Source organism: Panthera uncia, chromosome B1, assembly GCF_023721935.1.
Source record: "Panthera uncia isolate 11264 chromosome B1, Puncia_PCG_1.0, whole genome shotgun sequence".
In the NCBI taxonomy this organism is placed as follows: Eukaryota; Metazoa; Chordata; class Mammalia; order Carnivora; family Felidae; genus Panthera; species Panthera uncia.
In genome coordinates, this window is record NC_064811.1 from 53,996,231 (window position 1) to 54,014,147 (window position 17,917).

A 17,917-nucleotide genomic window follows, 5' to 3' on the forward strand; every position below is an offset into this window, starting at 1 on the left:
ATATATATATATATATATATATATATATATATATATATATATATATGTATATAAACTAACATAAAATAGAGTACCAACCTGGTATTTATCTAAGAAGGAGAGATCTGTGGTTTCATTTAAAGGAATAGAAGATGATGTGACATGAACGTAAGGATTGAGTTCTGCAATATGTTGAAGTACAGCTTCAGCCCTAAAAAAAAAAAAAAAAAGGACTTTTACTACTCTTTCATTCAATATATTCAATCCCTCATACCTGGACACTTTGACAACATCAGAGAAACCTGAATGTTAGAAAATTTCAATGGAAATTTAACAAACTGTAGAGGAAGAAAGAAGCTAAGACTTACTTATTTTTATAGACAACTACGCACTCTTGAAATGTAGTATACTGTTACATTCCATAGTAAGCCACACAATCTCAAAGTGTACCCTAGTTCCAACCTCTTCAAGCTTTTTAAGAATAAAGCAATAATAAAGACCTTTAACAATCTTAAAATTCACTTCTAGGTAGCAATGTGAGTGTATTAAAATTTTCACAAATCTAAATAATTAAATAAGTATATGTTAATACTTATTTATCTATGGTGATGTGTTATGGGGATGAGTCAAACAACTATCAATGAGTTAGTGTTTTAGGCACAGAAAATACCCTATGTAATTGTGAGAGTAAAAAAAAAATTCTATGATAAAACATCAAAATATCTCATCTTCACCTGTTTCTCATATTAACAACATCATCTTCACAGAGAAAGAAGTTGGCTCCTAGATCCCATGCTTGGCATTTTTCTGTATCATGAATGGTAAGTGCCTTCAAAAAAGGGAAAAATCTCTGTTAAAGTCAGGGATAAGACAAGGATGCTCACTATCTCCAATTTCATTTACATTGTATCAGAAGTATTATCCAGTGTAATTAGACATAGAGAGGAATAGGAAGCTTAAGAATTAGAAAGGATCTAAAGCTGGATTCATTCACAGATGATATGACCATATACATCTGGAAACCCAGGAAAATTAATGGAAAAACTACTTTAAACCATATGAGAATTTCAATTTAGGAAAGTAGCATGTTGTATTAAAATACAATCAAAAGAATTCACATAAACATTTCCAAATGCTCCATGTTCTAAGTAAAAAAAGATAACAACATTTGGAAAGAATATTTTCAACTTGTATCAGAGGACATATCTTACAGAAAAAGGGGCAAAGTATATGAACATGGAGAATACTGAAAAAGAAATGCATATGGCCCTTTAAAATATTTAGGAATGTTCAACTCTACTCAAGAATGAAATATGTTTTCTCATTTATTAGAATGGCATCAATCCAAAAGTTTGACAATATACTTTACTGGAGAGTGACATGAATCAGGCATTCTTATATGTTATTGGTGAGAATGTAAAATAGCATAACCTCAATGGAAAAGAACTTGGTAATCTCTAGTGAAATAACATGTGCTTCTATCCTTGGACATAACAATTCCGCTTTTAAGAATCTATCATATGGGGCGCCTGGGTGGCGCAGTCGGTTAAGCGTCCGACTTCAGCCAGGTCACGATCTCGCGGTCCGTGAGTTCGAGCCCCGCGTCGGGCTCTGGGCTGATGGCTCGGAGCCTGGAGCCTGTTTCCGATTCTGTGTCTCCCTCTCTCTCTCTGCCCCTCCCCCGTTCATGCTCTGTCTCTCTCTGTCCCAAAAAAAAAAAAAAAACGTTGAAAAAAAAAAAAAAAAAAAAGAATCTATCATAAAGGCACACTGGGAAAGATTAAAAATGATATACGTACAAAAGTATTAACTGCAGCACTACTTGTAATAGAAAAAGACTGAAAATAATTAAAATGTCTACAAGTAAGGAATTGGGTATAATAATATACATCCATGCAATGTATACCTGTACAGCTATATAAAAATGAAACATATATATTTATCATTAAGGAATAATCCCAGGATATGCTGTTAAGTGATAAAGAGCAAGGTGGAAGAAAGTATGGCACTTTATTTAAGAGAGGCAGCTGAGAGTAAATTTGTATACACAAATATATATAGATTTGCATATTTGTATGCATGTATTTGCTTATATTTCAAAACATGAAAAAAAGGGGGTGACCTAATAAGGGAAGGAGGGAATAGGGTAAAGAGAAGGTAGCCTTACCTGAATAAAGCTTGTTTTATAAATTCTACTTTTTAAAAAAATGTTTATTTTTTGGGAGAGAGAGACAGAGTGCAAGTGGGGTAGGGGCAGAGAGAGAGGGAGATACAGAATCTGAAGTAGGCTCTAGGCTCTGAGCTGTCAGAACATAGCCCGACGTGGGGCTCGAACCATGAACCACAAGATCATGACCTGAGCCGAAGTTAGACATTCAACCGACTAAGCCACCCAGGTGCCCTCATAAATTCTGCTTTGAATTATATAAGTCTCATAATAGTAAAATTTAATTAAATTTAAACGTGATCCCCAGAAATCCAGAAAAAAATGAATGGAGAAAACTATCTACTGAATATGTTGCATAACTACCCAAAGGAATTATTTAAAGTGACTTTAAAAAGTAGTTAATTTGCCTGCCAAATCTAGACAGGATATATCCTAAGGATGAAAAAGAAAAAATTAGGGGTGTCTGGGTAGCTCAGTGGGTTGAGCATCTGACTTTGGCTCAGGCCATGATCTCGTGGTTCATGAGTTTGAGCCCCATAGTGGGTCTGCTGCTATCAGCCTGTCAGCCCAGAGTCCTCTTGGGATCTTCTGTACTCCTCTCTCTCTGACCCTCCCCTGCTCATGCTCTCTCTCTCTCAAAAAATAAATATAATTTTAAAAATAAAATAAAGTGGGGCACCTGGATGACTCAGTCGGTTGAGCATCCGACTGGCTCAGGTCATGATCTCACAGTTCGTGAGTTTAAGCCCCACATTGGGCTCACTGCTGTTAGCGTGTCAGCACAGATCCCGCTTCAGATCCTCTGTCCCCTTCTCTCTGCCCCTCCTCTGCTTGTGCTCTCCCAAAAGATAAGTATTAAAAAAAATAATAAATCATAAAAGGTTTTCAATAATTATATTGCTATTAATAATATTAGAACTGCTATGCTGAATCTATATCATAAATAGGTGTAACATAGGATAAAGCAAGTATGTAATTAGGTTCATGTCATTAAGACTCAAACCCTTACAGTAAGAGATAAAGATACAAAATCATAAAATCAAAGAAGTAGATATGCTGTGGTCCTAAACTTGAAACTCAGATATTTCAGTGTTCACTCAGGATGAATGTTCTAGATCTGTCCACTGAAAAGACTTCATCATTAGTGACAAAGACCACTGGGGTTAGGTCAAAAGGACTCAAGAAGTTGAAGAAGATCCTAACAAGCAAAGATGAAACAATTTAAGCATAAATGAGAATAACAACTACACTAGATCAAAACAAATCATGTATGTTTAAATTCATGAGTTTATTATGACGTTCAGGTACAAACAAGCCACACAAGTTCACTAGTCACTGTTAGTGGATGATAGGGAAACCACTGATTTTGAAAACTGGTAAATAAAGGCTGAAAAAAAACCAACAAGTATTTATCTTGCCTTTTGTACAAGTGCAAACTATACTTTAGTGAAACCAAATATGTGAATGGAGAATTGTCTTTCTAAATTATTCCAGCTAACAAATCAAAAAGGACAGAATTAGAATATCATTATCCCTAATAAAATAATGAATCTAGGCAATGATCATTATTATCAGTAATAATCAAAACAAGGACAACAGATTATGATTTCCTCTTGATGAGAAAAATATAAAATCATCTGTGAAACAGTAGTGCCAAAACAATCAAATCTGAACCTGAATCTCTGGATTCAGTTTACAGGAAATCTCTGTACCAGTTTATATGAAATACAAGGGTAGAGGTACATGTAGTAAATGACCTGTTGTTAGTTACAAGTGCATTGTAAGGGTAAATAAATATCAGGGAAGGGAACTATATAGATTAAAAGAAATCAAACTCAGTATATGGACTTTACTTGGATCCTAATTAGAACAAACCAAAAAAAAATTTTCGTACGACATTTGGGAAAATTTGAACTCTAACTAGATATTTGATGACTGATATAGATAGGCTTGTAAGATGGCCCTAATGATTCCCAGTTCCTGGTACTCAGGCCTTTGCATAATTCCTTTTCCATACATTTGTAAACTAGTGAAACTATTTGCTTTTAGCAAATAAGCATAGATAATGAAATGTCACTTCTGAGATTAGGTTGCAAAAGACTGGTTTGTTTTGCTAGTACACTTCCTTTCTAGTCATCTTGTTTAGCTTACTCTGATGAAGCAAACTGCCATATTGTGAGCTGCCTAATGGAGATGATCACATGTCAAGGAACTGAGGGTGATCTCCAACCAAGAGCCAGCAGGGAACTGAGATGGGAACGTGAAGTGGAATGACCTTGCTACTGAATCCTGTCAATCATCATGCGAGCAAGCTTGGGAAGCAGATTATTCCCCTAGCCTGGAGATGACTGCAGCCCTGCCAATGTCATGATTAGAGCCTCATGAAAGACCCTCAAACAGAGGAACCAGCTAAGTTGCACGCAATTCTTGACCCTGAGATAAGTGTTGTTAAGTTGCCAAGTTTTGGGGTAATTTGTTTTCAGCAATAGATAACTAAGACAATGATATTAACAAAATGGTTACATTTTAAGGTGCAAAAATGGCTTTGTGGTTATGCTTTCAAAAGGTACCCTTATCTTTTAGAATTATATACTAAAATATTTAAGAATGATATAATAGGATGTCTGAGTATTATATCAAAATAATTTGGTGGCTGGGGAGCCATGAGGAATGGGAAGGAGATACATGGAACAAATCTGTCTACGAGCATGCAATTGCAGCTGCATGATGTGTACATGGGGTTTTGTTAAAACTATGCTATTTTGGGGATGCCTGGGTGGCTCAGTCTGTTAAGCGTCCAACTCCTGATTTCATCTCGGGTCATGATCTCACCGTTTGTGAATTCAAGCCCTGTGTCAGGCTCTGCGCTGATAGTGCAGAACCTGCTTGGGATTCTCTCTCTCCCACTCTCTCTGCCCTTCCCTGGCTCCTGCTCTCTCAAAAAATAAACAAACTTAAAAAAAAATTCCATTTTCATAAAATTTTGGAATTTTCTAGAATATCTTTTTTTTTTTTAAAGAAAAAAATACAGCACTAAAACAATTTTGCTGCTGGGGCACCTGAGTGGCTCAGTCAGTTAAGTGACCTATTCTTGGTTTCAGCTGAGGTCATGATCTTATGATTTGTGGGATTGAGCCCCATGTCAGGCTCTGTACTGACAGTGTGGAGCCTGCTTTGGATTCTCTCTCTCTCCCTCTGCTGGTTGCTCACTCTCTCTCTCAAAATAAATAAACTTAACAAAAAAAAAAGTTTTGCCACTAAATGAAGATGCAAAAACTAAGCCAAAATGTAAGTAATATTACCACTACTGAGGATGGAAAAAAAAATCACAATTATTCTAACCAAGGACATTTATTCACTTACCTTAATTCCTGCAAGAACAAGATTCTTTGCTATAAAGGGAAAAAAAAAAAAAGAAAAAGAATAGCTTAATATTAGGAATGTATTTTAGATACTCTTCATGGAGCTTGGACACATCTTTAACTGGAGAATTTAACTTTTTTTTTTTTTTTTTTACTACCAAAGTATAAGTTCCTTAAAAAATACAGATGAACAAAAAGGAAAAAATTAAATTTTCTAAAACCATACCACACAGAAGTAATCACTCTTAAAATTTTATAGTATTATTCTAGACATGTTGTTACAAATATATGTTTGTATGCACTCTATCATAAGTAAGGATACAGAAATGATCATTAATTGCTATTAACATCACAAAGAGAAACAAGAGAGTCATTACTGATTCCTTTAGGAAGAATATAGCAGTATTATGAAACAATGTTGCTGAAAGAACCAAAACAATCTTTTCAAGGTGTTGGATCGAATTCCCTTTATAGGAAATAGTACAAGGGGAAGAAATTAAATTCTTTAACTTATGTTGCTCAAAGTGTAATATAAAATTATGAATAAAAATACTACTTACCAATTTCCAAACCAAGACCACCCATACCACTTAAGAAAACACGGGACTTGGCCATCTTCTGCATTGCTGTGTCTCCAAGAACGTACCTCTGTCGACTATAGGTAATACACAATAAAAACCAATACATTATTTCACCAAAAGTACCTATCCTTTAAAGTTGTTTGCAAACTAACAGCCTAACAACTAGATCCTGCCCACATACTTGTTTTGGATCACTTGCAGTGTTCAACATTTCTAAATTAATTGCCAAATAGATGACATATTGAGAAAAAAAATGAGTATTTGGCACCACATTCCCTTGTGGCAACAAACAGATGGAGTTGAGTAGGAGTTGCTCTGTTTAGACAAGGAGGACTCTGCTCCAGATTTGCCACAGTTCCCATCCTGGTCCTTTCATTTATTACCTCAGGGGCCACTACAAACATTTAAGTTTGGTATCTCTGCTTTAAACTTGTCACTGTAAACAGAATTTGAGACCAAAAAAAAAAAAAAAAAAATCACTGCTTTTCTTGGAGAGGACTTAAGCAGTTTCAAACATTATTTTATTTTATTTATTTCTTTTTTTAAGTAATATTTATGTCCATTGTAGGGCTCGAACTCCTGACCCTGAGATCAAGAGTCACATGCTTTATAAACTAAGCCAGCCAGGTGCCCTGGAACATTATTTTAAAGTATAAATACTGATAAAGCATGTAAGTGATCTTGTTAAGCCATCCATCCTAATAGCCACAGGCAGCATTACAATGGGAATTTCAAAAAATACACATTGGCTATTTTAAAAAATTAGATACAATAATAAAGCCAAAAAAGAAAGTTTATCTGAAAGAACAGTGATAAACTTGATGATTAAGTTACTGAAGATAATGTACATTCTAGTGGATTCTGACAAAAATCATTGGAAGGATGAGTTCAGTATAAATAAATGAACCCTTTGGTTTACAAATATTTCTTTTGGAATTCACAACATACACGCTAGTTTAATGTATGTTTGTTTAGTATACAGATGTTTGATTAATTTTCATATTTTAGCTATTTATATTCAATATACAAGTCTGAAAAGGGGTTTCTTGTCTAGTCAGAAGAAACTTTATAAACACAAGCTGTCATTTCCTTCCATATTCCTACAAAATATAATAAAACCTAGACTTTTCTTTTTAAATCAGTACTTACCATTTATTTCAGAGATCAAAACTATTATTATTATTATTCATCAAATATTTGCTGAACACCTACTATAGTATGTATGGAATAGTGTATTATATAGTCTTGCCAACCTTATTTGTGTTCCCCTAAACAATATACTTAAGTTTTGTCTGTTTTGGAAATTCACATAAAAGGGAGCATTTTGAATGGTGTCTTCTGTGTCATCCCTCTTTTGAATGAAATTGAATTTATGAGATTTATTTATTATCAATGCATGTAGCTATTAGTTTTCAGTTGTTTTAGTCTATTGTATTATACTATCCTACTGTAATAACACACCATAATTTAACCATTCTATAGCTTTGTAGCATGATTATTTATTTATTTATTTTTTTAGTAATCTCTACACCTAACATGGGGCTCAAACTCACAACCCCAAGATCAAGAGTTGCATGCTCTTCCACCTGAGCCACCTATGCACCCCTGCTATTCTATAGTTTTGGACAGTTATAGTGAGCTATGAACATTACTTTTTTTTTTTAATGTTTATTTATTTTTGAGAGACAGAAAGAGAGAGAGCAAGCAGGGAAAGGGCAGAGAGAATCGTGAGATCATGACCTGAGCCAAAGTTAGACGCTTAACCGACTGAGCCACCCAGGTGCCCGAGACTATAAACATTCTTACATATGTCTCATGAAACACAAGTGTATACAGCAGTTTCTATAAATATATATAGCATAAATCTAGGAGAGGAAATGCAGGGATAACTTTACTATCTAATGCCAAACTTTTCCCAAAGTATACCAAATAACTGTCCTGCAGTATACTGAAGCTCGTGTAGTTTCATATCCTTAATGTGCAGGAAAAAGTTAACATGAATAGGGCTAGCCCTTGGCTGGTGTCTTCTATTTTGTTTTTTCCTAATTTCCTAAAATAATAACTCATCAGTTTTCAGGTTTTCTTTCCTAAAATATACATGTAAAACTTTAACTGATCTTAAAGAGCATTCCAAATTTTGATACATAGTACTTCATGATTATTTTCTGGTTTTAATTATGATTCTTTTTTGATTTACAGGTTAATCTGAAGTTTATTTTAAAATTTCTAATTAATTACATGGGGAATATTCTATTTATCTCTTATGTTAACTTCTAGCCTGAATGCATTGTGAAAAGAAATTACAATCTATATGATTTCATTTTTTAATATTTGAGAATTTTTTTAGTCAATTTTGCAAATGTTCCATGTGTTCTTTTTTTATTTAGTTAGTTAACATAGCGTGCAACATTGGTTTCAGGAGTAGAATTCAGTGATTTATCACTTACATACAACACCCAAGTGATCATCACAAGTGCTGTCCTTAATACATATCACCCATCCACCACCCTTCATCAACCCTCAGTTCGTTCTCTATTGTTGACTCTCTTGTGGTTCGTTTCCCTCTACAGTAGGAAAATGACATTGGTTGTTGTTTTACAGTTGGTTAGAAACAGCATTCTTTACACGTGCATTATAGTAATTTTAATAACCATGTTGAAGACCTCTATACTCATTCTGATTTTTTTGTCTGCTTGTTCTCTTGATTAGTAAAAGCAACATTTAAATCCCTCCACCAAAATGACAGTAAATATGTCTATTCTTGTATATCAATACCTAATCAGTGCTGACATGTAGGAAAAACTGCTAACATTGAGTGTTTATTATGCGCCACATTGTTTTAATGTTTTACTTGTATTAACTAATTTAATCCTCACAAATATTCTATAAGTTCTATCATATTCCCATTTATACAGAGAGGAAAACTTAAGCACAGAGAAATTAAGTAATTTAATTTAAGTACTTTAAAAACAGTGGATATAAGTTTCAATCCAGACAGTCTGGCCTTGGCATTCATACTTTTTTTTTTTAATGTTTATTTAGTTTTGAGAGAGATCACAAGTGGGAGAGGGGTAGAGGGGGACAGAGGATCTGAAGTGGGTTCTATGAGTCCAATGTGGGGCTCGAACTCATGAACCGTGAGATCATGACTTGAGCCAAAGTCAGATGCTCAACCAACTGAGCCACCCAGGCACCCAAGCATCCATACTATGGCATCCATACTATGCCACACTGCAAGTTGATTAAGAAAGTCAAATGTTTCTGGGGTACCTGGGTGGCTCAGTTGATTAAGCGTCTGACTTTGGCTCAGGTCATGATCTTGCAGTCTGTGAGTTCGAGCCCCACATCGAGCTCTGTGCGGACAGCTCAGAGCTCAGAGCCTGGAGCTCAGAGCCTGGAGCTCAGAGCCTGGAGCTTGCTTCAGATTCTGTCTCCCTCTCTCTCTGCCACTCCCCTGCTCACACTCTATCTCAAAAAACAAAAATAAATTTAAAAAAGAAAAAAGAAAAAGAAAAAAAGAAAAAAAAAAACTCAGTTCCCTGACCTAACTCTTCCTTACCCAGAATTCTATACACTGAAGGCAACCAATCTGAATTTTTTTGTTTCTTCTAATATTTACACCACTTTTTTTTCAATAATATGTTTCTACTTCTATTTCTTGATTTTTCTGTTTTACATATAACCTATTAACTTCCTACTAACATGACTAATCTTTCTGTAATACAAATCTGGTCAAATTATTCTCCTAGTTTGGGGCGCCTGGGTGGCGCAGTCGGTTAAGCGTCCGACTTCAGCCAGGTCACGATCTCGCGGTCCGTGAGTTCGAGCCCCGCGTCAGGCTCTGGGCTGATGGCTCGGAGCCTGGAGCCTGTTTCCGATTCTGTGTCTCCCTCTCTCTCTGCCCCTCCCCCGTTCATGCTCTGTCTCTCTCTGTCCCAAAAATAAATAAAAAACGTTGAAAAAAAAATTAAAAAAAAAAAAAAATTATTCTCCTAGTTTAAAAATTCCAATGGTTTCCTATTTCCCTTTGATTAAGTCCAGATACTAATATTAGCCACAAGGCCATTCATAATCCAGTCTCTGTTTGGCTCTCTAGTCTTATCTTTAGTCACTCCTCCATCAAACTCCATGTTCCAGGAATACTAAAGGTTTTTAGTTCCACAAACGTGGTATGCTGTCTTTGGCCAATAGACATTTTTCTGGGGCATTCCTCTTCCTCAATATTTTATTCCTGAAAAATTCCTACTCATCCTCCGGTCTCAGCTTATACATGATTTTCCACCATGATGTGTCCCACAACACCACTAAACTTCTTCAATACAGTGTTGGACATCTTTTATGTGCATCCATGACATCCTACATTCAATCTATTACAACATTTACCACAATGTATTTTCACTACTTTTCTATTTTTCCTAGGAGATTGTAGCTTCCTTAAGGCAGGGCGTTTGCTTTATTTACTATTGTTTTTTCAGTGGTCAACAGGGTCTGACATACTATAGACACACAAAAACAACTTGCTAATTTAATGAAATGAATTGGCACATAAGAACAAGAACAACACGTTTATGCGCTACCTAGCAGAGAACCTGAATTCTTCTTTCTATATTCAGAGTCACAGGAACTACTTAAAAAATGTTTTTTTTTTTTTTATCTCAGACTTGTTCTCATGTATTATTTTTAAGATTACTTAGGTAAATAATGAATAGCCACGACACAAATGTGGTTGTAATACAGACAAAAGGATAACACAAAGATATATAAACCAAAGTTTTTCAAAGAATCATAAATTCTCAGACAGATTCTCAGCAGTCACCTAAATCACCTATGTTTTCAATGTTTGACCACCAAGAGGAAGGGTACTAATTAAATACCTATTTTGTCCTAGGCAATGTCAGGGTACTCGGTAATTGACACTTAATTCTATGAAGTTCATATTGTTAATAAGTGCACAGATGGGATTTAAAGAGCCTAGAGTATAACCTCACATCCAGCACTGTTATGTTATAGCTTATTCTATTAAGTGGATACCTAACGTATCAGTGAAAGTGTCCAGCAGAAAGAAATTATCAAGGCTATCTACTCTACTCTTAGAGAGCTTATTCACTAAAGATTCTCCTTTTTATGATGGTATGATATCTTCCTACAATTTTCACCCACTATTCCTAATTTTACCTCCTTGGGGCCAAAGGGAACTCCTCTAATCCCTCTTCAATGTGACAGCCCTCCAAACATTTGAAGATGGTATTCAGGTTCCACAGTCTTCTTTCTCCAGGCTAAACATCTCCAGTTCCTTAAACAATTCCAAACACGACATCATTTTGAGTCCCCCTCAACACTCTAATCAATTTCTTCTGGATGTTATTTCAATTATCTTCGTCACGCATTCATAAATTGATTAAAATATCTATCTCAAGCCAGGCACTGGCACTGTGTAGGGGCCATAATAATAACAACCTCATATGGATACTATGAGGATTAAATTAAGTAAGATAAAATATATGAAATACCTAGCAGAATGAATCAAATAATTCATTATTAAGTACTATATAAAGAAGTACTGGAAACTAAGGAAACGTGAAATATGGAAGAGGGGGTAATTATTTCTATCAGCGTAGGTCATGGGAAGCTTCCCAGATGAGCTTCATCCATGTTGAATTCTGAAGACTTAACAGGAGTTAAAAAAATAATCAAAAAAGGAGAGGCATTCTATGACAGGAAAAAAGAAAAGCATGAAAAAGAATGGCATATAAGAGATACATAATAAATACATTAAGACTTCCACTTCTGGCTATGGTGAAGTAACAGGACCAGATTTATCTTCTGCTTGCCTTAAACAACTGAAAACTTGACAATATAAGTGAAACAACAAATTTTCAGACACTAAACAACAGGCAACTCAGGACAGTAATCTCAGAGAAGAAAAGCAAATGGGGGAGCTTTATGAATGCCCTAGCTATTGCCAAGAGAGTTTCCAGGCTGCAGTGCAGGAAGAGGAACCCAAACAGAGCTTGGTAATCTCCCTGAATTGAAGACACAGGACTGTGAATTCAAGAAAGCTAAAATTTGAAAGCAGAGAGATGCACAAAGAGAAGAGAGATCTGTAGAAGTCTTGAGTCTCTGGCTGAGTAAGATCAGCAAATGTATATGAGGAAACAGCCCCAAGCTAGAAAGAACTACCTGAAAAGAGTTGGTGAAACAAGGAAGGTTGTTTAAACAGACCCAGAAATACTTTGTGTTCTTCTCCAGCCAAGTGGAAAATTTGGATAGAATGCTCAGAAGGATTTTATATTAACAGTGGGGAAAAATCAGCCTCAGACTCAAGTCTCCTCTAATCTCACCTAACAAGGCTTAAAAGCAAGCTTTGAAAAAATAAAACTGTTTTCAAGTAATTTAACTATGTCTGTCAACAAAGCTCAAGAATATTTAAAAGAATTCAAAATAAATGCAGCACCCAAAAAGGTAAAATTCACAATGTCTGGCATACATTAAAAAATTACCAGTTATGCAAAGTAGAGAAATACAACTCATAATGAATAATAAAATTGACAATACGACAGACAGGAATGACACAGATGATAGACTTTGTAGATTAATACACTGAAATAATTATAAATATAATTCATATGCTCAAGAAGGCAAGGGAAAGCATGAGCAGCAAAACTTCTAGGGATGAAAACCACTAAATCTAAGATGAAAAAATACACTGGATGGAATTAATAACTCAACTCTGCAGAAGTGAACTTAAAGATACAAAAGAAATTTTCCAAAATGAAACAGATTGGAAAAAAACACCAAAACCCCAAAGCATAAGTGAATTGTTGGACAACTTCACTTGGCCTAATATACGTGAAATTAGAGTCCCTGAAAGAGATTGGGGAAAAAGAGAGATAAAAATATGTTTAAAGAGGGGCGCCTGGGTGGCTCAGTCGGTTGAGCGTCCGACTTCAGCTCAGGTCATGATCTCATGCTCCGTGAGTTCGAGCCCCGCGTCGGGCTCTGGGCTGATGGCTCAGAGCCTGGAGCCTGCTTCCGATTCTGTGTCTCCCTCTCTCTCTGACCCTCCCCCGTTCATGCTCTGTCTCAAAAATAAATAAACATTAAAAAAAAAAAAATATGTTTAAAGAACTAATGGCCAAAATTTTTCCAGGAATACAATCAACTCACAGACCACAATGTAAACAAATTCAAGAATAAGAAATATGAAAACTACAAGAAGGCATATCATAATTGTTTAAAGCAAGATGAAGAGAAAATATTAAAAGTAATCAAGGAAAAACAGGGCACATTATTTACAGAAGAAAGAATGACAGTTGACTTTCTCCCAGGAAGCACAACAAATTAAACAGTGACCCAACATTATTAAAGCACTGAAAGTAAAAAAAAATTGTCAATCTGGAATTCTATATTCAATTACAAATAAGAAAGTATAAAGACTTTTCTAGACATATAAAAGTTGAAAGAATTCATTGCTGGAGACCTTCACAGAAAGAAATATTACACTAAATCCTCAGGCAGACGGAATACTATACTAACTGGAAATTTAACTTACACAAAGGAATAGAGAATACCAGAAATGACAAATATGTGAATAAATATAAATGTAAATGGTGTTAACACTCCAATTAAAAGACAAAGATTGGAAGACTGAATAAAAACAAAAACCCAACTATATTGTATCTACAAGAAGCCAAATTTAAATACATAAACAAGAATAAAAGAGTATAAAAAGACAGACCATGCTACCTAAAATCAAGAGAAAACTGGATTGGTTGTATTAATATTGACAAATACATTTTATTTTTATTTAGTTATTTAAAAATTTTTTTGTGGGTGTGTTTATTTTTGAGAGAGAGAGCACAAACAGGGGAGGGGCAGAGAGAGAGGGAGACACAGAATCCAAAGCAGGCTCCAGGCTCTGAGCTGTCAGTACAGAGCCTGACATGGGGCTTGAACCCACAAATGGTGAGATCATGACCTGAGCCGAAGTCAGATGCTTAACCGACTGAGCAACCCAGGTGCCCCTTGACAAATACATTTTAGAGCAAAGAAAACTATCAGGATAAAGAAGGCCGTTTCATAATGATAAAAGGGTCAGGATATTAAGAGCACAGAACAACTCTAAAGGCTTATGCACTAATAATAGAGGTTCAAACTACGCAAAGCAAAAACTGAAATGAGAAATGTTCAAACACAAAATGACAACACCCCTTTTTCAATAATTGGTATAAAGACTAGACAGAAAATCAGTAATGATATAGAATACTTGAAAAACACTATCAATTTGACCTAACTGACATGGATAGGACAATCCAACCATAACAGAATACACATTCTTTTCAAATGCACACAGAACAATGACAAGGTAGATCAATCTTTGTAGGAAAACACAAAAATAAATAGGTCATAAAAAGTTGTATCCACTGACAGAAGAAGAATTAAATTAGAGATCAACAACAGAAAAATCTCTGAAAAATCTCTCAGTATTTGAAGTCAAATAATAACACTTCTAAATGACCTATGAGTGAAAAAAGTAAGAAAAAAAAGTTATAAAATTTTCTGAACTGAATGAAAACAAAGACATATCTGTGAGACACGTACACTGTAGTGTTTAGAGGGACATTTTAAGCATGAAATGCGCATATTACTAAAGAATAAAGGTCTCAAAAATCAAGGATCTCAACTTCTACTCTAAGAAAAAGAACATCACATCAACAAAGAAAGGATAAAAACCAAATGATCATTTCAACAGATGCAGAAAAAGCATTTAACAAAACACAACATCCATTCATGATAAACAAACTGCATTTGGAAGGAACATATGTAACATAATAAACACAACACACTTAACTCACTTAACATACTAAAGGCCTTATATCCGAGGAGTTCCGGAAGATGGCGGTGTAGGAGGACGTGGGGCTCACAACGCGTCCTGCTGATCACTTAGATTCCACCTACACCTGCCTAAAGAACCCAGAAAACCGCCAGAGGATTAGCAGAAGGGAGTCTCCGGAGTCAAGCGCAGACTAGAGGCCCACGGAAGAGGGTAGGAAGGGCGGCGAGGCGGTGCGCGCTCCACGGACTGGCGGGAGGGAGCCGGGGCGGAGGGGCGGCTCACCGGCCAAGCGGAGCCCCCGAGTCTGGCTGGCAAAAGCGGAGGGGCCGGACAGACTGTGTTCCGACAGCAAGCGTGACTTAGCGTCTGGGAGGTCATAAGTTAACAGCTCTGCTCGGAAAGCGGGAAGGCTGGAGGACAAAGGGAGGGAGAGCTGCTGAGCCCCCGGACGGCAGAGCTCAGCTTGGCGGGGAACAAAGGCGCCAGCGCCATCTCCCCCGCCCATCCCCCAGCCAAAATCCCAAAGGGAACCAGTTCCTGCCAGGGAACTTGCTCGCTCCGCGCAAACACCCAACTCTGTGCTTCTGCGGAGCCAAACCTCCGGCAGCGGATCTGACTCCCTCCCGCTGCCACAGGGCTCCTCCTGGAGTGGATCACCTAAGGAGAAGCGAGCTAAGCCTGCCCCTCCACCCCCCGTGCACCTTGCCTACCCACCCCAGCTAATACGCCAGATCCCCAGCAACACAAGCCTGGCAGTGTGCAAGTAGCCCAGACGGGACACGCCACCCCACAGTGAATCCCGCCCCTAGGAGAGGGGAAGAGAAGGCACACACCAGTCTGACTGTGGCCCCAGCAGTGGGCTGGGGGCAGACATCGGGTCGGACTGCGGCCCCGCCCACTAACTCCAGTTATACACCACAGCACAGGGGAAGTGCACTGCAGGTCCTCACCACGCAAGGGACTCTCCAAAATGACCAAACGGAAGAATTCCCCTCAGAAGAATCTCCAGGAAATAACAACAGCTAATGAACTGATCAAAAAGGATTTAAATAATATAACAGAAAGTGAATTTAGAATAATAGTCATAAAATTAATCGCTGGGCTTGAAAACAGTATACAGGACAGCAGAGAATCTCTTGCCACAAAGATCGAGGGACTAAGGAACAGTCACGAGGAGTTGAAAAACGCTTTAAACGAAATGCAAAACAAAATGGAATCCACGATGGCTCGGCTTGAAGAGGCAGAGGAGAGAATAGGTGAACTAGAAGATAAAGTTATGGAGAAAGAGGAAGGTGAAAGAAAGAGAGATAAAAAAATCCAGGAGTATGAGGGGAAAATTAGAGAACTAAGTGATACACTAAAAAAAAATAATATACGCATAATTGGTATCCCAGAGGAGGAAGAGAGAGGGAAAGGTGCTGAAGGGGTACTTGAACAAATTATAGCTGAGAACTTCCCTGAACTGGGGAAGGAAAAAGGCATTGAAATCCAAGAGGCACAGAGAACTCCCTTCAGACGTAACTTGAATCGATCTTCGGCACGACATATCATAGTGAAACTGGCAAAATACAAGGATAAAGAGAAAATTCTGAAAGCAGCAAGGGATAAACGTGCCCTCACTTATAAAGGGAGACCTATAAGACTCGTGACTGATCTCTCCTTTGAAACTTGGCAGGCCAGAAAGGCTTGGCACGATATCTACAGTGTGCTAAACAGAAAAAAATATGCAGCCGAGAATCCTTTATCCAGCAAGTCTGTCATTTAGAATAGAAGGAGAGATAAAGGTCTTCCCAAACAAACAAAAACTGAAGGAATTTGTCACCACGAAACCAGCCCTACAAGAGATCCTAAGGGGGATCCTGTGAGACAAAGTACCAGAGACATCACTACAAGCATAAAACATACAGACATCACAATGACTCTAAACCCATATCTTTCTATAATAACACTGAATGTAAATGGATTAAATGCGCCAACTAAAAGACATAGGGTATCAGAATGGATAAAAAAACAAGACCCATCTATTTGCTGTCTACAAGAGACTCATTTTAGATCTGAGGACACCTTTAGATTGAGAGTGAGGGGATGGAGAACTATTTATCATGCTCCTGGAAGCCAAAAGAAAGCTGGAGTAGCCATACTTATATCAGACAAACTAGACTTTAAATTAAAGGCTGTAACAAGAGATGAAGAAGGGCATTATATAATAATCACAGGGTCTATCCACCAGGAAGAGCTAACTATTATAAATGTCTATGCGCCAAATACCCGAGCCCCCAGATATATAAAACAATTACTCATAAACATAAGCAACCTTATTGATAAGAATGTGGTCATTGCAGGGGACTTTAACACCCCACTTACAGAAATGGATAGATCATCTAGACACACAGTCAATAAAGAAACAAGGGCCCTGAATGATACATTGGATCAGATGGACTTGACAGATATATTTAGAACTCTGCATCCCAAAGCAACAGAATAGACTTTCTTCTCGAGTGCACATGGAACATTCTCCAAGATAGATCATATACTGGGTCACAAAACAGCCCTTCATAAGTTTACAAGAATTGAAATTATACCATGCATACTTTCAGACCACAATGCTATGAAGCTTGAAATCAACCACAGGAAAAAGTCTGGAAAACCTCCAAAAGCATGGAGGTTAAAGAACACCCTACTAACGAATGAGTGGGTCAACCAGGCAATTAGAGAAGAAATTAAAATATACATGGAAACAAACGAAAATGAAAATACAACAATCCAAACGCTTTGGGATGCAGCGAAGGCAGTCCTGAGAGGAAAATACATTGCAATCCAGGCCTATCTCAAGAAACAAGAAAAATCCCAAATACAAAATCTAACAGCACACCTAAAGGAAATAGAAGCAGAACAGCAAAGGCAGCCTAAACCCAGCAGAAGAAGAGAAATAATAAAGATCAGAATATAGAATCTAAAAAAACGGTAGAGCAGATCGACGAAACCAAGAGTT

The 17,917-nt window shown here is 36.9% G+C and overlaps 1 protein-coding gene across 3 annotated transcripts in view; it reads right to left on the minus strand.

Moving 5' to 3' along the window:
- The window catches only part of UBA6 (ubiquitin like modifier activating enzyme 6), a 96,905-nt gene that overhangs the window by 57,875 nt on the left and 21,113 nt on the right, over window positions 1-17,917 (minus strand). The window contains exons 3-7 of one of the 3 annotated variants that reach the window (XM_049630557.1): window positions 11,265-11,382; window positions 6,069-6,163; window positions 5,510-5,538; window positions 714-808; window positions 79-190 (exon numbers count right to left, since the gene is read on the minus strand). In XM_049630557.1, coding sequence (XP_049486514.1) covers window positions 79-190; window positions 714-808; window positions 5,510-5,538; window positions 6,069-6,132 — 300 coding nt within the window. In that variant the 5' untranslated portion in view covers window positions 6,133-6,163; window positions 11,265-11,382. Of the gene's footprint in view, window positions 1-78; window positions 191-713; window positions 809-5,509; window positions 5,539-6,068; window positions 6,164-11,264; window positions 14,945-17,917 lie in introns of those variants that run through there. The other 2 variants (XM_049630556.1, XM_049630555.1) reach the window with 2 other exon arrangements.